This window comes from Plectropomus leopardus, chromosome 17, assembly GCF_008729295.1.
Source record: "Plectropomus leopardus isolate mb chromosome 17, YSFRI_Pleo_2.0, whole genome shotgun sequence".
NCBI lineage: Eukaryota > Metazoa > Chordata > Actinopteri > Perciformes > Serranidae > Plectropomus > Plectropomus leopardus.
Window position 1 is genome coordinate 167798 of NC_056479.1, and position 22510 is coordinate 190307.

The window sequence follows — 22510 nt, forward strand, 5'->3', positions numbered from 1 at the left end:
GCCTTTGGTTGTGCTCGTGCTGTGGCTGTACTGGTACTGTGCCCCCCACTCACACTGATCGTGGTCTGGTCCTGGTTGCTGTGATCTTGCCTTTGGACAACTCCCTATCAACATATGCATGAGACTCTTATTATCCCCCCCAACATTATCATAGAGTGCAATTAATAATTTCACACCTACCATTATTGTAATATGACATGCATCTGTTTCTATTATTGTGGTGCCTCTCTCCCCCTCTCTCCCCCTCTCCTCCCCTCTCTGTTTCTCTTTCCTTTTTGCCATGATTGTATTTCATTTGTTATTTACAACATCTATTGCTCGTCTGTCCGTCCTGGAAGAGGGATCCCTCATCATCCTCTACCGCTTTTCCTGAGGTTTTCTTCCTTTCTACCATGTTTTGTGATAATGGGCTCTATAAATGAATTAATTGACTTGACTTGAGGGGCAACAAGGGCTAATCAATGGTCCATTTGTGGATCCCTCCTTCAGAGCGGCCACAAGTGGCCTCCCCACTGCAGACTTGTGCTGCAAGCCTGGGGGCACTATTTACATGTGGGGTATGTGTTGCACCGAATAGTAATTGGTTCCATGCAGGCACCCTAATTATGAGATACTAAGTCAAAATTATGAGATACTAAGTGATTAATTTGAGAAAGTTTTGCATTATAATGACATCAATTTATTATATATTTATATTAGCTATATTTTTTTGTCACATTGGTGGAAATGGGCTTCCATAAAAATGTGCCAAACCATGGCCGTGTTTGATTTCAAGCCAATATTCGGGAAATGGTGCTCTCTGTCGAGCAGCCGCGCAGTGCAGCCAACAGGACTCCACATGAATGTATTATAGGGAAGGGACTCTCTCATCAAACCAGTGACTGTGTTACAACGGGAAGCCAGCCGTCCTGTTGAGGGCGCTAAGGAAATCGGTCGGAGATCAACCGCCTACGAAGAAGAAAAAGAAAGCGGTTCCGGTGTAAGCGGGGGTCACAGAAGGCAAAGCAGAGGGGCACAGAAATCTGCAAGATTTCAACATGTCGATCCGAGTGAGTACAAACAGCAGTTTTAGGGTAACTTCCGTCAGCGCATTTGTTTCAGAGAAACCGGCGTTAATCTTCCTGTTAGCGTTACCAGTGATATAATTACAGCTTGCCGTGTTGAGCGTGTTAGCTACCTGCTGATAGCAGCTTGTGTTAACGTTGCCTTGAGGTTAATCATATGATTTTTGCTTCAAACGCCCCCCAAACCCACGGTGCTTCAGCGGACTCCTGCTAGCACCTGCAGGGTCAGGGTGTCGTGCCAAAAAGTGATTGTCTTTCAGAAATTGATTGCCGTCCGCGGGAGCGCGAGCAGCCTGTTAAAGTTGTGTCATAGCATGTAAATACACGTAACTTGATGTCCTTGGTAAGAGCACAGGTATGTCTTTGTAACACTTTAATGTTTTTTGAAACCCAGTTATCACAATTGTGGCCAAACACGTGTTGTGCAATATATAGTTTGATAAGGCATGACATTTACGCGTTTATAGATAATATTGTTGCCCACGTTGTTTGTATGTGTTTAATATGTCTAAAATCAGGTTTATATTGGGAAAGTAGTCTATCATACTTAACGGATGGATAATGTAAAAATAAAGATATAATCTCCTATTATCCCTGTGAGCCTGCATGATAACACCTGCTCTGTGCCTGAGATGATAACCACTCCAGTCCTTTTGACCTCCTTTTATCTATTGAAATACCTTTTGAAGAGCCAATACAAAACATAAAAACCTGCCAAAAAGAGACTGCAGCTCCTATCTTGTCACTAAAAGGCTGTTTCTGCCTCAAACTGGCTCGATTTCATTCATAGTGATATATTTGACTAATTATAGCTCAACCAATCCTTTTTTAACGTATGTAAATAGCGTTTAAAGGGCCAAAGCAACAAATAAAATACTATTTTCAACTTTCCAAAAAGTGATTGCAGCCACTATCTTGCCACTGAAAGGTGATTATTGTTCACTCAGTCCTTTCTTACCTATGTAAATACCTTTAAAGGGCAAAGGTCTTCTTGCTAGCTAAAAAGTGATTACAGCTCCAATCTTGCCACTGAAAGGTTGGTTGCTTCTGCCTCAAAATGACTAGATTCTATTCAGAGTAGGACTGGGCGATTAATCGGATTTTAATTTAATTAAATGAATGTCAACAGTCTTATAGGCATCTCTTTCACAATGTTGGCCTAAATCGAAAGTAATTTTTGGGCCACAGGCACTCATGCAGTGGAGGGCAAGTGTACTGCACAAGGTAAATCTTTCTATTTACATCATACCCTCCTATCAGACAGATAGCCAGTGCAATATATCAGAGAGTATACCCACTTGTTCCTTCATATCCTACTCATGTGCCTTGTAGTACACCCACCTCATCAGCAACCACTACATCATTGGCCACAGGGTTTTTCTTTTTCCGTTACAATACGGCAGGTGGCCACTGGGAAAAAATGGAAGCAAGGCTGACCAGCCCGCCTGGGGGCCTGGTAGCTTCCCATTAACAATGTTTGGGAGCAAATTTTTTCATCAGTCTGGTCGCATACAGTGGGACTGCACCATCACTCAGGTTCACCCGATATTGTCACTTTTTAATCACATTTACAGCAATATCTGTGAACTCTGTCAGATTAATTTCTTTTCTGAAAAAATATGTTAAAGATAATGCCACTGTTAAATAAAATTTTGTTCAATCTTAATGTTAAATGTTATATCTAAATGTTAAATAATAAATCTAAATCTTAAATATTAAATCTAAATGTTATATGTCAATTCTAAATCTTAAATCTTATATGTTACTCGAAATGTTAATCTAAACATCTTAAATCCATTTATCATTATTCTAAATATTTTAGCTAATATGCAAATCCACACTGCTGTTGGAAGCACCAAAATAAGAGCTTGATGTGAGAAACTCCTGCTGTGAGGAAAGCGGCTGCACCTTGGGAGAGGAGACCGAGTCACTGCAGCAGCTGAATTCATCCAGAGCTAACCTGCGACCCCAGCAGCCAGTAAGATGAGGAATGCACTGGCTGTTTTCAAGCTGTTACTACCGCTAGCTGACCGTGTTCACAGCTGCAAAGGGACTGTAATCTATTTATCAGAGGCGCGGGTGGCTGTGGTGCGATTTTTTTTTTCATCCTTCATCAATAAATGTTATTTATGGTGGAGGGAGGGTGATTGAGTAAGAAAAACATTTAGAGCTTCAGTGAGGGTCAAGATAAAAGAAAAAACACCCTTGCCACCCCCTTTTCTGATAATTTAAGTACAGTTTGGTAGAGAGTTTGGGTGTTTGGGTAGGGTTAACATAATTGACAGGGAAACAATCTCAAACACAACAGGCTCCACACAAAGGTTTGTGGACACTAGAGGACATCACAGTGGGCATGGACCTTGCTGACCCCCCGCCCTCTCCACCTGGTTCTGTCTTCTAGGGCTGGGCAATTTTAACTTAAATTATAATTTTTGCTTCCCTCAATTTTCGGGATATAACGATTATGTGAAGCATGATGAGTCTAACAATGTTGCTCCCATTTTGTCTTTCATTTTGTAAATTGAGCGCGACCTTTTCTCGTGCTCCAAAGTCCAAACAGAAGTTTCAGCATGGGTTGAAAACATAGAGGCACATCACACTGCCTCTCTGGTTGTTTTGAGACTTCTCATTTTGTTTCTCTCGCGAGAGAGAGAGCACGAGCAACAACGAACACAAGCGGGTAAGGCAGACGTGTATGTGTATGTGCTGGTGATATTGACAATGAGGCTGCAGTGAGAGGAGCAGAGAGTATGACGCGAAACATGTCTGTGTGATTTGTCAACAGTTGAAGCTGTTTGTCAGAGAATAAATGCTGACAAACAACTCTGAAAGACCCGAGACACGTTCCCACGTCTAGCTCGCCAGCTGCTGATTTAAGTGACAGAATTTAGCACCAAAGTTAGCAAGCACAGACCAGGCTCCCTTAAGATGGACTGTTAATATGGACCAGCTTTTCTCATTGTAGTGACTCCCAGCTTCTTCTAAACAGATAATGGAGAACTGTCTCTCTGCTGAGTTTCTCCTGAGTGAGTGAAACAACCATTGATCTCAATTCAAAATTTATTTTGCTGTTATTGAAACAGTAACTGTTATGTATTGTTAAATTATAATAGTTAGGTTAGGTTTTGTTATCATGTGAAAGTAAACAAACTACAGTAATGTGCAAGACGAAGAAGACAGTCATGGTTGCTAAATGTGTCTCTTGTTAGGGCCCCAGCACCGAACCTGTGAGGACCCTCTTGAAACTGAAGGAATTATTCTTCTTATTTTCTTTTTCTTATTATTTTTTTCTCAAATGAATTGCCTTTTTGAGGGCTTTAACATATTCAAAAAGTCATGAAACTTTGCAGACTTATCAGATCTGGTGAAAAATTTGAGATTTTAATGGTCTTGTGCGTGGGTGGGAGGAAATGTATCAGTTGATTTTCAATGAAGCAGCCCCCGCAGCACGTTTTATTTAGAGCTGTGAAACTTTGGAGGCCTGTGCAACACCCCAGTACCTAACAAAAAAATCTCTTGGGCCATACCGTAAAACCAACAGGAAGTCAGCCATTTTGATTTGAAGTTGTAATTTTGGTGTGTTTTTGAGCATTTTCAGGGGTTGTAATCTTGAGAATTTGTCCTAGAGCTTTCATCAGATTAACTTCAAATATTATGACTACCTTCATCAGACCTTTGACAGCAAAAATTGTTCAAATCATGAGTTTTCATCACACTGTGTGATCTGTATTAGGCAACAGGAAGTGGTATGTAATTTTGCTGTAAATGGTCCAATATGACCCAAACTTTACGTTTGATAGGAGTCCCGTCCTGAACACATCTATTTGACAATTTTAAGCAATAATGAGAGCGCCACCTATTGGCACAAGAAAGGCAAAGTTTTACAGTTAGATGTCCAGCTCCTAGCAGGTTGACTCAATTGATCTCAAAATGGTCTCCAAAAATCTTTAAGACGTTGATGATGCTTGAAAATGAATATTGAGAGTTTTTGTTGAAAGACGTTACCGAAGTTGGGTGGACAATTTCAAAGTTTGGCATGACATAAAAAACTGTCACTTCGCCCCAGATGGTCAGATCTTCACAGAATTTCACAGATTTGATGAGAGTCCAGGCCTGAAGACATCTGCAGTGCAATTTTGAATCTTACTCATAGCACCACCTATTGGTAGCAGGAAGTTACTTTTTTTACTCTTTGATTTTTCCCCTGTAGCAGGTTAACTTAATTGACCTCATATCAAATTAGAATACTGTAAAGAACTTCATGATGCACAGAAATTACACTTTTGTGTTTTCATCAAACGCTGTTGCCAAAGTTATGCATTATTTGCCAAAAAAATTGAAGCACTTTATGAGAGGTAAGGCATGCACCAAAACTCACCACACTTTGCACACACATCAGAAGTCCTAAAATGTGATATTTGATATGACTTTTTTTGCACTGATGTGCCAAAATGGTTCTGTAGCGCCCCCTACAAATTTCAATGAAGCAGCCCCTGCAGTACATTTCACCTAGAGCTGCAAAATTTGGGAGGCATGTGCAACAGCCCAAGACCTACAAAAAAGCCTCTTGGACCCATACCTTAAACCTAACAGGAAGTCAGCCAATTTGAATTGAATGTGAAATTTTGGCGTAATTTTGGCCATTTTCAGGGCTTGCAATTTTTTCGATCTTCTACAGATTTCATCCAATTTACTTCAAAATTTAGAAATCCTCTCAGAAGGCCTGGGACATAAAAGTTATTGCGTTGGTGACTTTTTATCACATCTTGTGGTTGTTACTGGGCTAAACATTTCCATGTCTCGCCATAAACCAGGAAGTAGTTTATAACTCTGAGGGACATGGTCCAGTCTTCACCAAACTTGATATGTTTGATGACTGTCTTGCCCTGAATGACATCTACATGACAACCATTACCATTACTTTTAGCACCCCCTACTGGCAACATGAAATGTCATGGAAATTACATGCTTTTTTCTTTGATGGAATGCTCCTACAGATTGTATACTATTGACTTCAAATCTTGCAACAAAACCTTTAAGACCTTGATGATGCCTCCCTCTGAAGTATAGGTTTACCATGAACACTGTTGCCATGGAGACCCAGTGGTGGCCGCCAAAAATGAAGTTGTTGTAACTTCACTTTACATCAAGCAATTGACCCCAGATTTCACAGGCTGCAGCCCTGAACATATCAACATCTTTAATATGATACTCACTGAGCCACCTACTGTCAACAGGAAGGACGCCTCGTAGCACAACTATCCCTTGATTTTTATTAAGTTTACATGTTTTGTTCGACAAATGATGTAGACCAAGATGCCACAGATTCTGTGTGTCCAAAGGAAATAATTAACCATATGAAATATCTCCCTCAAGGGTCCAAAGTTTCTACATACTTTTTCCAAGTTTCACTGAAATGGATGATTGCATCAATCAGAGTCCCTACAGTAGTCATGACTTGCATGGGTGTCCAAGGCTCGTTCATCGCTGCTTGCAGCTTTAATTATTATCATTTTTCCTTGAAATGAAATTGCTTTTAGAGGGCTTTAATATGCACAAAAACTCATAAAACTTTGCAGCCTTGTCAAAACTGATGAACTTGTTGATTTTTTAGGTCTCGGGCTTGGACCTATAAAAATGGCTCATGAGCGCCCTCTAGACAGTTTCTACAGAGGAGCCCCCAAAGGCCGTTTCACCTACAACTACAAAAATTGGCAGGCACAAGCAACACCCCGAAGGAGGAGACGAAGGAAAAAGTCTCTTAGAGCCATGTTGTAAACCCAACAGGAAGTCGATCATTTATTAGATTCATGACTTTTCGTCACACTGTGTGGGGGTTAATGGGCCAAACATTTCCATGTCTTGCCATGAACCAGGAAGTAAACAGGAAGTAGTTTATAACTCTGAGGGACATCATCCAATCTTCACCAAACTTCACATGTTGGATGACAGTCCTATCCTGAACATATCTACATGATAAGCATTACCATTTCGTATAGTGCCTCCTATTGGCCACAGGAAATGACATGAAAATCACATGTTCTTCTTTGATGTATATTTCCGACAGATTTCACCCAATTGACTTCAAATGTGGTCTCTAAGACCTTAACACCTGTGACATAACAACATGTGGTAAGAGGCTTACTTCCGTTTTTCAATTGGTGGCACTGTGATTATCATGCTCAATTGACATGTTGATGTGTTCAGGGCTGCACCTTGATCACACCTGTAAAGTTTGGGGCCAATCGGTTGATGCAAAGTGAAGTTACAACATCGCAAAACATTAAAGTTGGAAACCAAGCCACGGCCACATGGTGTGCCGAAAAACTAAATTTTTAAAATCATCTCAGATCACTGTCTCTTGCATAAGCTCCCCCTACTGTCCACACCATACATTGTCACTATCACAAGTCCATTTACCCATTGAATGAATGCGACATCTTTAGTTAACAAAACCTTTCTTGTTAATGACATCATATGTGTCATAAGCGTGATGTTATGTTTTTTTTTTTAAATCTTCACATTATGCAAGAAACCATAGAAAAGGCGGGGGGATAGCTGCCCTCTATATGAATTATTTAAACTGTAAAATTGTTTCTCTTGGTCATATCTCAACTTTTGAATGTTTAGCTTTGGTTGTTAAATCAATTTTCCCCATTCTACTACTTAAAGTATATCATCCCCTGAAGCCCAAAAAAGGATTTCTAGATAAATTTGCTGAGCTGCTGCCCAAAATTTTGATCAACTATGACTACATTTTCATCTCTGGTGACTTCAATATTCATATTGACAATCTCACTAACTCAGGCACAAAACTCATTCTTAATATGCTGGAAACATTTGGTTTTGCACAGCATGTTACAGGGCCCACACATAAACAAGGACACACACTTGACCTTGTTATCTCTAAAGGCCTTAATATAACTATAAATGCCATTCTGGATCTTGCTCAGATCACTTTTGTATCTTTTTTAATATTTCCTGTGAACCAAAACATGACAATGTAGTCAGATTCAATTATTTATCAGTGTTTTCTTAATGACAGTCCTCCAAATATGTTCATTTCTGAATACAGAAATCACACACTGTCCATCATGTCATCATGTCATCAGGCTAACATTGATAATAGGAAATGATACCTTTATTTTTATCACCCATCTGTAAAGTATGAGACTTCCTAAATATGATTTTAGACATATTAAACACATACAAACAATGGGAACAACAATATTGTCTGTAATTGCGTGAATGTCATGTCTGATCAAACTATAAATCACAAACACGTCTATGGCTACAATTGAGATATTTGGGTTTCAAGAAACATTAAAGTTTCATAAAGCTCTTACTGCGGATATAAAGTCATGTGTATTTACATGCTACGACTGTTTGATTCACGTGAGAGCAGCTGAATATGTAAATACTGGGCGATACAGCTTTAACAGTCACTTTTTGGCACAACGCCTGTCGGCAGTGGATGAATGTAGTGCCAAAGACAAAGGCTGTGAAAATACTTTTCAGTTTGATCGGAACTAAAATGACAGGTGTGAAACCTCCCCTGGACCATGGTCTGGACCAAACAGCCAAACCTTGGTCCGACCAAAGGAGGTGGTCTTGGTCCGGATCAAACTGAACCACAGTCCGGTTCATTTGAAGTGTGAAAGCTTTAATTTGAAATGTTTGGATATTTGTATCAATGACAGGAAATTTTGGCAGGCTAACCTGAAAGAAGAATGTTATTTTCATCAAAAAAAAAAATGAGACGTGGAATCACATGGGGGGAAGAGGAGACCTAATTCCACCTATTCCTCCCTGGACCTCAAATTTGTTCTACCATACTGTGAAGATAGCCTGCTTTTTTTCAGCAGTCTTCAGAATTAGGCAAGTTTCACACAGAATGCGTAAGCAGTGTGTGAGCAGTGCTGAATGTGTTGTTTTTGATTTTGGTGCCCCTGTTATCAAGTTAGAGCATTTACACTGCTCGCCTAAGCAGCGCTTGTCGGTTGCGTCTTGGCTGTGTGTCAGCAGCAGCACATCTAGAGAAACGGTGGCTTGCTGATTTTTTTTTTTTAGGCTTGCCATGCGTGCTTGTCAGCAGAAACAAACAGTGAAAATGGTGTTTTGATTATCATATTTACTTTATACCAGTTTTTACTGCAGTTTAAAAGTCTCTCCTTGTCACAGAGATGAAGAAATACAAAGACATCTGTTTTAGTCCAACTTCCCTGCTTCCCTTTCAAAACAAAAGCCATCTGACAGCCTCTCTGTGGACAGAATCCCATCATTTGGGATTCAGTACATCCATCAACCATCAATACCAGCTAATGTGCTGGTAAAACTGCAGATACATATAGCATGATTCAAAAATGGCTACTGTGAGTTGCCAAAGTCCTGTATACAGCTAGACCCAGTTTTGGAGAATGGACTTTTGAGAATTGAAGGAAGATTGAGTAGAGGATCGATGCCGGAGGAGGCCAAACATCCAGTCATTCTCTCCAAAGAGCAGCATGTTTCTATTTTAATTCTCAAACCAATACATGGTGAGTGAACCCACCAGCAGGTTCACACCATGGTGTTGCATGGAACGGATGATCCGCTTGGTAAGAAGAGTTTTTATTTCAGTTTTATGTCAGAAAAGTTTGGATGATGATTGGCTGCACACAGTGTTTTGTGAAGTGGAGGCCATTTTGAATGACCGGCCAATTACCAAACTCTCAGATGATCCCAATGATTTGGAACCACTGATACCCAACCATGTTCATATGAAGGGTAAACCATCTTTGCCACCTGAAGTGTTTGAAGTGTTCTGACCTGATGACCAGTATATGAGAAGGCGATGGAGGCAGGTGCAATACTTCTCAGATCTCAGATCAGGAGTACTTGCCTTTGCTCCAAGAAAAGTTGTACTACTGTACACTAAGGTTGTATGCTGAGTGTTTGATCGTTGATGGAGCTGAAAATGGACATTGTTCACATTTACACACAGTAGAGGCAATGAAAAGATTGTCATGCTGCAAATGATAATAGCCTGTGGATTCAATGAGGAATGCAACACACAACATATTATATGGTAATCAAACGCAGCGAACGCATCAGTCGGTCACACCAAGGTTAGGCATCTCAGTGGCGAAATACTAGGCTAGCTTCTTTAATAGAAATATTGTAGACAGCCCTGCCTTAGAAAGATGAGTGTGATGTAAGACTCTGAATTGTATTATGCTAAGTTTTGCACAGGAGGGGCTGTCATTCACTCTTTGTACAGCACTGTTCCAAACATCCTCTTCTAAGTCCTCCCCCAGTTCATCCACCCAGGCTGCCCTGATCTTCACAAGGGCTGTGTTTTTAAGGGAAGTTATACCATCACGTTTGTCCATTGTCAGTCCATTTGTGATGACAGAAGCTTTGGGTTAGGCATATAACATTATCCATGAAATAAAATTAGGACCATATCCCAATTTTTTTGAACATGCAAATAAATATGCCTATTTGACCCTATCAAAAGCTTTCTCTGCGTCCAGTGCAATAACCACCTTAGGCACCTCACTGGATGCAGGACAGTTAATAATGTTTAAGAGCTGACGGATATTTGTATATGAGTAACATCCCATTATAAAACCATTTTCATCCCCCAGAGATCACATCACGAATTGTGGTTTCTAGGCGCAGGGCAAGAGCCTTGGCTAAAATCTTTACATCACTGTTAAGAGATGGGTCGATATTTACCAAGTTCAGTGGTTCACCTGGCTTAATCAGGAGGGTAATTGATGCTTCAGTCAGTGAATGTGGCAGCAACCCACAGTAGAAAGAATCATTAAACATATCAAGTATTTTTTTTTCAAAGAACTCTATAGGGTATCCATTTGGACCAGGCACCTTCCCATTTTGCTTCGCCATTATGCATTACTGTTTTCTGTACATTTCAATGGGAGTTCAGTCTCAGTCCTGTGCATTGTGCTTATAAAGGCCTACAGATTTTTGAAGAAATTTTCCATGTCAATACTGAAGTTTGTCATTTGTGATGTATATAGATTTGAGTAAAACAAGGTAAATGTGTCATTCATTTCTTCTGGGTCAATATTTATTTTAGCTTTTTTCCCCTTATTTGTGGGATTTGTTGAGAGGCTGAGCAGCACTTCAGTTGGTGTGCTAATAAACGGCCAGCTTTATCGCCATGTTTATAAACATAGCCCAAGTTTTTGTAGAAATCTGAGCTAAAAATATGGGACCATATTTTTACAAAAATATGTTTAATAACAAAGATGATTATAGATGTACATTTTTACACCACTGTTATCCATACACGCTGTTAGTTTGAAAGGAAAAAAAATTTGAAGGTTATTATTTTTTAATAGTTTGAAGTTGTGAATTTTGTTTAGCACAGGGTGAGTTTAAAAGTTTAAATGAAAGCAGAACATTTTATAAATTATATTAATTTCCTATCTTAAAATCTTAAACAATAATGTTTCGCTCAGAAAGTGTAACAACTTTATTGATAAGTTAGGATTTTAAGGTTGTTTTTTTTTGTAGAGCGTGATTTGTCCTAATTCTCATGAGTGACTTGAGTTATTTGTATTCTTTTTCATATTGCTTCCATGTGTCAGCACATTTTTACTTTTATTCCTTTTTCTTTCATGGAAAGTCTGCCATAATTGTTTATAGAACTGTAGAAACCATTATGTGTTTTCTGCATGTCTGTGTCCTTCAGAGAGCGCTGTACATTGGACGCTTGACGCTGAATTGGAGCAGGCCCATCCACCACAGTGCTGTGTGGAGGAGTCCTCTTATACCCATAGTTGTGGAGCAGACGGTGAGTGACTTTAAGTATAAGCTGTGTTTGACACTGCTTTGAGTGTTAATGCTCCACTATGCAGCCTCATTCAGTAGGAAAGGTTCAATAAAGCCCTGGAGAACACTAGTGGTAAATCTATGCACAGAGAGAGCCCCAATCAGGGTTTTGTATTTGGGTCTGATGTGAATTTGGCCTCTGGTACCCAGGAAGGGATGACTTCCACTTTTTGTTGTTTTTTGCTTTGAACAAACAAAAGGACTGTGTATTTAGCATGAGTAGTGACAAGGAAAAAATAGGGTATAGAACAACATAGTATCATCAAACTGTCAGTATTTCCTTTTTATGGACACTGTTGTCAAACAAAACAATGCTAAAAAGACACGGAGGAGCTCCACACAGCTAGGAAAAAAAAACATGCATGGTAATAAAATAGCTTAATAAAGATGTTTGATTAGTAAATCAAGTATTATAGTATTATATTTGGCTGATATTAGACAGTGTGCCTATTTTACCATTTCCTGTTCAAATGTAACTGCAAAATAGTATACAGTATTATTGGATTAGTACGTAGCTGTATACAGTTAGTATGTATGCAGATGGGACATGGCATACTTCAAGAATATTTAGAAATTTGTGTACCAACTTTGTAGATTGATTCCAAGCCTTTCAGGCTTTCACTGGTTTCAGTTGAATTCAGTAAATATCAGCTGATTGCTGTTCAGTCACAGGAAATAAAACGACTGTGTATGTTTTGTATCTGCCAACGATCACACATTTAAACAAAGAGGGCAATCTAAATGCACTTTTTGCATTACACAGTCTTCAGGAATCAGAGTTTTCAATCATGAATGATTGAATGCAGAGGCTGGGTCAAAATTTAAAGGCATGCTAATTGGTTAATGAATGATTTTTTTTCCTGCTTTTTTTCCTTTCTTTTCTTTGCTGTCATATTCACTTGGCAGTCAATATATCATTAAATTACCTAATGGTATTATCCAATAAATAAAAAGTAGGACATTTAAAGTTTAATTTGACCATGTTATGTTGCACTGTAATACACATATGATGCATTATTATTTATGAAACTATCTAGCATGATGTTCGAATTAAAAGCTCCATCATGTAAATTTAAGTGCAATGTACTGATAATAGACGAACCTCTTCTAACTGCAGGACTCAGAGTTGAACTTTAGCTCTGTGCTATTACTCGCAAAACGAGTAACTTAAAAGTCTTGAGTATGCCTACTTCTTCTGTAACTGCCAACAGCAGCAAGAAGAAAAGAAGGTTGAAAATGTGCCTGTGGCCCCAGATCCCCAAATCATTACATCTGCCCCTGGTAATAATAATGTGTGCTCAGTGAGCAGCTGGATGAGACACTGAGCGATGCATCCTGATGTTTTTAAATAATGCCACTCAAAGTCTGACTAAACCTGAAACTAAAACCAAGTAGTCTGTAGAAGTCTAAAGAAGCCACTTTCCACTGCTGAAAATTTGTCTGTCAGCTCATTCAGACACCTTGGTGCTGTGAGGAGAAGTTCTGCCCTGACTGAGTGTCTCTCTCACTGCACTGCTGCTGGACCATTTGCTGTTTGATCCATGATAATGAAACGCAGTGGAAGCACATACGACTTGGCTGTCAAATAATCAAATAATTTACTTTTTCTGAAGTAAAAGTCGTTCATTGCATTACATGATTGTTCAACACTTCTGCTGTCACAGTGTTTTGTCCTTAGAGTGTGAGACAGAGCCCAATAGCGTGAGACTCACGGCAGAAGCGTGAGAGCTGGCAACCCTGGTAGGGAAAAGACTAACAGAATGTTTAAATAACTGAAATAACCAACATGGGCAAGATTCCATTAGTTAGAGGTTCTGAATATCGATTTCAATTAATTTTCGATTAATTGCCCAGCCCTAATGCTCACACGATGAATCTTTTTTTGCTCGTCACAGCACCAGATAGACTAGAATGTTTGTGTTGTATAAGTTGAAACATTCTGCTTTTTTGTTTTGTTTTTTCTAGGGGAGAGGTGAGAGAGCGTATGACATCTATTCTCGCCTCCTGAGAGAGAGAATCATCTGTGTTATGGGGCCTGTAAGTGTCTCCCTGGATGTGATCGAGTGAATTTTCTCAAAGTGAATGTGTTCAAAGTGGTCTCTGTTTTTCACCCAGATTGATGACTCTGTAGCCAGTCTTGTTATCGCCCAGCTGCTCTTCCTACAGTCAGAAAGCAACAACAAACCCATTCACATGTACATCAACAGTCCAGGTAAGATGACGGTCTCTGATGGTCCCTTATAGCATCTGGTGGTCTCCGATGGCCTTTGATGGTCTCTGATAGTCTCTGGTTGTCTCTGATGCTCTCTGGTGGCATCTGATGCTCTCTAATGGTCCTTAATAATCTCAGATAATCTCTTATAGTCCTTGGTCTCTGGTGGCATCTGATGCTCTCTAATGGTCTCTGATGGTCTCACTCTGATAGTCACAGATAGTCTTTGGTGGTCTCTTTCTTGTGCCAATAGGTGGCGCTCTTAATATCACTTAAAATTGTCATATAGATGTGTTCAGGGCAGGACTCCTATCAAACATGTGAAGTTTGGGTCATATTGGACCATTTACAGCAGAGGTACATACCACTTCCTGTTCACTTCCTGGTTCATGGCAGAACATGCAAATTAGATGCCCCATACCGATCACACGTTGTGATGAAAACTCATGATTTGAATAGCTTTTGCTGTCAAAGGTCTTATGAAGGTAGCCATAACATTTGAGGTCAGTCTGATGAAAGCTCTAGGACAAGTTCTCAAGATGACAACCCCTGAAAATGGCCAAAAATACAGCAAAATTACAACTTCAAATCAAAATGGCCGACTTCCTGTTGGTTTTACGGTATGGCCCCAAGAGACTTTTTTGTAGGTACTAGGGTGTTGCACAGGCCTCTAAAGTTTCACAGCTCTAAATAAAACGTGCTGCGGGGGCTGCTTCATTGAAAATCAGTAGAGGGCGCAACTGATACATTTCCTCCCACCCATCCACGAGACCATTAAAATATCACATTTTTCACTAGACCTGATAAATCTGCAGTTTCATGACTTTTTATGTTAAATGTTTTAAAGCCCTCAAAAAGGCAATTAATTTGAGAGAAAATAAATAAATAAAATAATAATAATTCCTTCAGTTTCAAGGGGGGTCCTCGCACCGTTCGGTGCTCGGGCCCTAATAATAATAATAATGATAATAATAATAATATTAATTAAAGCTGCAAGCAGCGATGAACAGGCCCTCGTACCCCCATGCAAGTCAAGGCTACTGTAGGGACTCTGGTGATGCAATCATCCATTTCAGTGAAACTTGAAAAAAAAAGAATGTAGAGACTGGACCCTTGAGGGAGATATTTCACATGGTGAGTATCCTTTGGACACACAAAATCTGTGCCATCTTGGTCATTCAAAATTGCACTGCAGATGTCTTCAGGCCTGGACTCTTATCAAATCTGTGAAATTTTGTAAAGATCTGACCATCTGGGGCGAAGTTACAACAGTTTTTGATGTCATGTCGAAACATCGAAATTGTCCACCTGACTTCGGTAACACCTTTCAACGAAAACTCTCAATATTCAATTTTCAGGCATCATCAATGTCTTAAAGATTTTTGAGACCATTTTGAGATCAATCGAGCCAACCTGCTAGGAGCTGGACATCTTGCTGTAAAACTTTGCCTTTCTTGTGCCAATAGGTGGCGCTCTTATTATCACTTAAAATTGTCATATAGATGTGTTCAGGACGGGACTTCTTATTAAGCGTTAAGTTTGGGGCAGATTCATTTCACATTCACAGTATCATTTCCTCCCACCCATGCACGAGACCATTAAAATATCAAAATAATAATAATAATAATCATAATTCCTTCAGTTTCAAGAGGGTCCTTGCACCATTCAGTGCTTGGGACCTAATATTAATAATTCCATCAGTTTCAAGAGAGTCCTTGCACCGTTTGGTGCTTGGGCCCTAATTAAAGCTGCAAGCAGCAATAAACCGGCCCTTGCACCTCCATGCATGTCAGGGCTACTTGCTGGACGCCGACTGATGCTGCTGCATCTGTCTGGGAAAGGGCAACACTGCAGTGTGACAAATAAGCCAGACCATTAAATATCAAACTTTTCACCAGACCTGATAAGTATGCAAAGTTTCATGAGTTTTGGAATATGATAAAGCCCTCAAAAAGGCAATTCATCTGAGAAAATAATAACAATAATAATTATTATTCCTTAAGTTTCAAGAGGGTCCTCTCCCCGTTCGGTACTCAGGCCCTAATAATAATAAATCCAAAGATATCAAGAGGGTCCTCACACCCTCAAAAAGGCAATTCATGTGAGAGAAAATAATATAATAATAATAATAATAATAATAATAATTAATAATTAAAGCTGCAATGAAGCGATGAACGGGCCCTCGCACCCCCATGCAAATCAGGGTTACTGGTGACTGCGACTTTCCCAATCTTTAATATTAGTGATGGTCGGAAAATGCATGCAGAGAGTTTGGACCAATGAGTGAGATTTTTGACATGGTGTAGTATTATCCCATGGCCTCTAGATGGCGCTGGAGAATGCAAAAACTACGTCATCCTGGTCCACATCATTTGTAGACCAAAGCACGCACATTTCATGTAAATCAAGGGATAATTGTGTTACAAGGTTTTACTTCCTATGCCAGTAGGTGGCGCATTGAGTATGATGGTTAACTGCCATGTTGATATGTTCAGGGCTGCCACCTGATCACACCTGTTAAATTTTGGACTAATCGATTAATACAAACTAAAGCTACAGCAGCTTCCTGTTTGGTGCCCAATACTGCATTGCCACAGCAACGGCGTTCATTGAAAACATATGATCTTCACAAAGAGGCATCAAGAAGGTCTTAAAGCAGCTTTTGTTACCAAGTTTGAACTGAATGTGGTCAACCTGTAAGGGGATGCACCTAAAAATATAAATTATGTGATGTCATGTGACACCGCCACCTCCTGTTTTCAGTAGGTGGCAGTATGCCAAAAAGTCAAAGGAGCCATGCAGATGTGTTCAGGTCAGGACTCTTATCAAGCATAAGAATTTGGGGCAGGTTGGACAATGTCTGGCAGAGTTATAACAACTTTCTGTTTTGCCATAAAAATGATGGTGTCTTATGGTCTTTTATGGTCCCTGATGTTCTCTTATGGTCTTTTGTGGTCTCCAGCACCCTCAAATGGTCTCCGGTGATCTCTTATAGTCTCTGATGGTCTATGGTGATCTCTGATAGTCTCTGATGGCCTATGATGGTCTTTTGTGTTGTCTGATAGGCTCTGATGATCTCTAGTTGTACCTGATGGTCTCTGAGGTTCTCTAGTTGTCTTTGGTAGTCTCAGATAATCTCTGATGGTCTCTAATAGTCTCTGGTGGTGTGTGATTGTCTCTGATGGTGTTTAATGCTTTCTGATATCCTGTGATGGTGTCTGGTGTCCTCTGGTGGTTTCTGATTGTCTTTAATGATCTCTGATAGTATCTGATTTTCTATTATAGTCTTGGTCCTCAATGGTCTCTGATACTTTCCGATAGCCTCTGATGGTGTCTGATGGTCTGTGGTGGTCTCTGATGGTTTCTGATGGACTGTAGTGGTCTGTTATAGTCTCTGATGACCTGTAATTGTAGCTAATGGCCTTAAATTGTCTCTGCAGTAAAAGTAGAGGAACCGTGTTCAGTTTCGCCCCTGTGCTGCTGCCAGCACCTGGCACTCCACTGGCTGATGAGCTGGGAGCTCCTGGGGAGGACCAGGTGCTGGCAGTGGTACAAGGTGAAGTCAAACACCACAAACTGCGATGACAAATGGCTACACATGGCTGGTTGAATATCAGCAAGTATCTCTAATTCTCCTCACTGTTCCTGTAAAGCAGAGCAGTTTTTTTTCCTGTTTGTGCCATAAAAAAGGACAAGCAGCATTCAGTAGGCTTCCTTCAATAAGTAAGTCAGGTAGCTAGCTAACACTAGCTAGCTAACCCTACACGTTTCAGGGTTTGATTTGATTTAGGAGTTGTAAAGAAATGTTTATGCCCTTCCAACCTCTCTGAGTAACAAGTCTCAATATTACATGATGCACCCCAGGCACAACGCTTACCTTGAAATCTGCATAACCAGCTTGAAGATAACAGAAATCTGAAACAAATGTGTGGGAGTCTATGGGGCAAAGCTGTTTAGTTGTCAGACGTTTGTTGGAGCTGCCCAATACTGCGCAATGATTGGCCAGTCTGCTTTTCCAGGTGGGACTTAGCAAAGAATCAATTGTTTTATGTTTTTGTTTTCCCTTTACTTTCTTTGAAATTTTACACTGAAGCTTTTCTAGTTTACATTTTAACAGTTAACATTTCATTTTTTATGAATAGCCATTTCATAATATCATGATTTCCTTTTTAAGTTTCTTCTAATTATACAGATTATAACAATTTAATAATAGTTGATCAAGCAGTTCTTCTTTTAATGTTCATTTTAATCTTGATTGTGATTAAATTAAGTAATCCATCAGAAGCATGAGCTTGTAAATAAGTAGATCCATGCCATTTCTTTTCCCTCCTCTTCTTCAGGTGGTGTGGTGACAGCAGGCCTGGCCATTTATGACACTATGCAGTACATCCTCAACCCCATCTCCACTTGGTGTGTTGGCCAGGCAGCCAGTATGGGCAGCTTGCTCCTGGCAGCAGGAACGTCAGGCATGAGGCATTCACTTCCCAATGCCCGCATCATGGTCCACCAGCCTTCAGGGGGCGCCAGGGTAAGCTCTTCTCCCCAGGCCCTTTAATACTGTGATCTTAAACCCTGCCTGCAAAGGTGATCACTTCACTGAAAGAAGGAAATCCTTATGAGAACATTGTGTGTGCAGGGTCAGGCCACAGACATTGCAATCCAGGCTGAGGAGATTCTGAAACTGAAGAGACAGATCAATAACATCTATGCCAAACACACTGGGCAGCTGCTGGAAACCATTGGTAGGTTCCACTCATGTTTGTCATAGAAAGGTGATTACATGGGATTACTTGTCCTCTGTGCCATAATTGTACACACTCTACGCTAGTTATGTGCAGGCCAGGGTTTTTTTTTAAATTCATCCCAACCCAGTCCATTATTAGCACCAGTCTACCCTACCCGACCACAAAACATGTAGAAATGCCCCAAACCAGAGCTGAAAGTTTCTGGTAATGACTATCACTAATAACAACCTGCTTGCTCTTGGCTATATTGTGTGCCATTTCCAGATAATCTTACTGTAAGATGTGTTTTCTGTTTAAAAAGTCCAAACTAGGAGGGTAGCAGGTCACCCATCTTTTAAGGGGTGACATTTTAAGTTTGATTTTGATCTTAGCTGTTATCCTGTGTGGTTTGTTTACATTACATATTTCATTGAGTTAGTGTGGACAGAAAGATGCTTGCTGTATCTTTCTATGTATTGCTGTATTAGGCGTACATATTCACAGAGGGGATTATTGTTAGAAATCTTTAATATGTATACTATTAGGATTTAAATATGTGGGACTTCAATTTCCTGGTCAAAGACTATATAACTGCAACCCTGAGGGCAGTAGCCCTGATTATAAAGCTTACTGAGCATTTGAGAGAAACAGGCAGAAAGAGAAAGAGAAACAATGGGTGGTGGGTTTTTTATTAACCATCAAATTGAAATTGAGCAAATTGAAATTGCAAATATAAAATATGCCACCAGAAATTCCTCATACCTGGCCACTCCCACGTATAAGTGGCTTGTCTTTCTATTATCGCTCGTATAACACACCTATGTGGCCTTGGATTGGAAATAATGACTGCTAGTGTGGTGGCTGCAATAGAAATAAAGCTGCTAATGCTTTGAACATCCATCGCCATGCTTATTGGCATGGCTATGGATGTTATCGTAGAAGTCACAGAACGTCACTCAGTGGTTTTTTATTGACATTTCGAAAATATTGCTTAAGTTTTGCACAAATCTGTAATGGAAACTCCCTGCTAAGAGACAGAAAGAGAGAGAAAAACAGAGAGAAAGGAGGAGAAACAGAGAGAAAAAGAGCGAAACAGAGACAATTTTTTCAAAATTTCGATTAAACACAATTACAAGATGACTGCGTTTCCATTGATATGCGATTTCTCTCGTAATGTTATTCGACTTTCCTCTCACAATAACATTCTTAGAAGCATGGAGGCAGTACTATATTCTAATGGAAAATGACCCTCACGAATACACGATACCAAAGGCAAGCAAGTAGAGTAGAGCCGGGACCATGTAGTGGAAAAGCACCATTACGCTGCCCCTCACTGCGAAAGCATCAACTCCCTCTTGCCCCAACAGACAAGCCAAATCAGAAGCCCAGGTTGTCCTACTCTCTATTGGAAAATGACTGGACACCAAATGCCTCCTCCATGGTCTCAACACCACTGCCAAACACTGCCTAATCACAGGCCAAGCCTTAGAGCTGCTCAGACAGGACACACTGGGGAGGTCAGTGGTGCATACAGGCACCAATGACCTCCACAGCCTCCACCTGGGGACTGCAAAGGCCATGACCAAGATGGCTGAGATGGCCTCAAGGGAGTTCCCTGAGAGCAAGGAGAATATTTCTGCCCTTCCTCCCAGGACAGACACCCTACCACATGTCATCTACAAGACAAACATGGAAATCTCAAGGATTGAAACATGAGATCTCTACAGATCTCTACACCCCCTAAGCAGGGGTGGGCGATACATAGAATATACTCGATGTATTGTGGCGTGTTCCACATGTGATGTATAAAGTGACTTTATCGTGGCTATCAAGTATAAATTGTTACGTAATTTTTCTAAGTCATCAGCTTTTAGGTTCTCTTTCTCTCATGCAGCTCTTTGCCAGACACACAAAGCAGGGTGCAGTCTTCTGCTGAACAAGGAAAAGCCACTGAAATCTCAATGTCATCCTTCCTTGTCAGCTTGTGAACTCCACTGAACATCACTGGTGATTAGTACCTGCAATGAATGACTGTTTAGTTTCCTATTCAGACAAATGGTCCTGAAGCCTGTCAGGAGTCAGTTTCAGCAGAATTGATGACTTCCTACTCATCTTCTTGGTTCTGTTCTATAAAACAGTCCAAAAAACCTTTACCATACCAAATATACACAAATACATAACTACAGAGTAGTTATAAAAAACATGTATTAAGATTTTTAGCTGTTTGAGTAAACAGTGACATGTAGAGATTTTGAGATGCTATAACAGAAGTAGGGAGTTCATCTTTAACCTTGACATTTATGAACATAAGGTTAAAATTCATGTGCACCTGAAACAATGGACACTTGGTCTGTTTGTAAATGTCTCCAATAGAGATGTTCACAACAGTAGATTCCATTTAATGAGATGTTCATTAGCTAGCTGCTGCTCATTTCTTTCTGCCTCTCTGCCCTTTTTAGAGAGTGTGATGGAAAGGGATCGCTACATGAGCCCCATGGAGGCGCAGGACTTTGGCCTCATCGACCGGGTCCTGGTCCACCCGCCCCAGGCAGGCCAGGATGAGCCTGAGCTGGTGCAGAAAGAGCCAGCAGCACCAGCCAGTCCCTCTCCACAGCCAGAGTCTGCAGCCCCTGAGCAGGCCCACCCTGGGACAACACCCCCATCCTCACACAAACCTGAGCCATGAACCACCACCATTTCTTTGTTTCTCTTTCGACCCCCTGTCAAACATATGAGCAGACATCATGCACAGATCAGAAAGTGTCATCCTATGAAGTTACTCATCCCTTTTTTAAATTCAATTTGCAATGTGGATGCCTGGAGTCTATGAAATCAAATTCAAAGACGTAACCGCTTAAAAGATTGCAGTCACTTTTTTAACAAGCTTTTTGTTACTCAACTTTGAATTACACTCATATTAAGTTGTATGTCAGCTGAGCTGTATTTGCAGAATGAAAGCTCAGCGACATGAGATGCTGTGGGCAACATTTAGCCATTGAGCCATCTTTGTTCTGTCACTGCAGACATGTCCACCGAAGAGAAGAAAGGACCTGTATGATCTGTATTTGTAACACATAAATGTTATCATTTTGACCATAACAGAAAAAATGGACTGCTAGTTCTTGATCTCTTTTTTTATTATTCAAAAAATGGCAGTACAGAAATGCAGGTTTTAGGTTGCAGCCCCTGGACCATGTTTTGATGTGTTTAAGTTTTCTGTGATATGGTGACAGCAGGTACTTATCCAAACTACACACATTCTATTCTGGCATTTCACGCTGAAATATTAGCACTCTGACTCCCTGCCATGTCACCCAAAGACTGCAGAGAGGCAAAGATGAGGCCAACCATCTGTAGAGTTTGGTGCAGCAGATTGAAATATTATAATCAAGAACTATATTTTGGTCCAACATTGTCCTGCAATGGAAACATATAAATCATTTTAGTTTTTGGACAAATCGAAGTGAAATGAATTTTACTGATTGAATATTATCTCTGATAAATACCAACAGACTCATCCATCAACTGTAAGGCTACCGGTGTGTAAAACAGGCTTCAGCAAATAACTACGAAGCATATAAACATATGGTTTGATCTGAAGGAATAACACCACATTTCATATGCAGTTAAACGCCATCTTTGTTAAAAACATAATGAACTGTGAATGT

The 22510-nt window shown here is 40.2% G+C and overlaps 1 protein-coding gene across 1 annotated transcript; it reads left to right on the plus strand.

The window, feature by feature from the left end:
• The first annotated feature begins 941 nt into the window (after nucleotides 1-941).
• On the plus strand, nucleotides 942-21968 carry LOC121956932 (caseinolytic mitochondrial matrix peptidase proteolytic subunit). Its single transcript, XM_042505376.1, has 7 exons — nucleotides 942-1049; nucleotides 11767-11868; nucleotides 13872-13943; nucleotides 14022-14118; nucleotides 18459-18646; nucleotides 18755-18860; nucleotides 21302-21968. Exons 1-7 carry the CDS (start codon nucleotides 1038-1040, stop codon nucleotides 21526-21528), a joined length of 804 nt encoding a protein of 267 aa, XP_042361310.1. The 5' UTR covers nucleotides 942-1037; the 3' UTR covers nucleotides 21529-21968.
• Nucleotides 21969-22510: the final 542 nt, after the last annotated feature.

Coding starts and splice junctions, on each gene's coding strand:
- LOC121956932 (XM_042505376.1), top strand. Junction 11,869..13,871: donor CCATAGTTGTGGAGCAGACG/GTGAGTGACTTT, acceptor TGTTTTTTCTAG/GGGAGAGGTGAGAGAGCGTA. Junction 18,647..18,754: donor AGCCTTCAGGGGGCGCCAGG/GTAAGCTCTTCT, acceptor TTGTGTGTGCAG/GGTCAGGCCACAGACATTGC.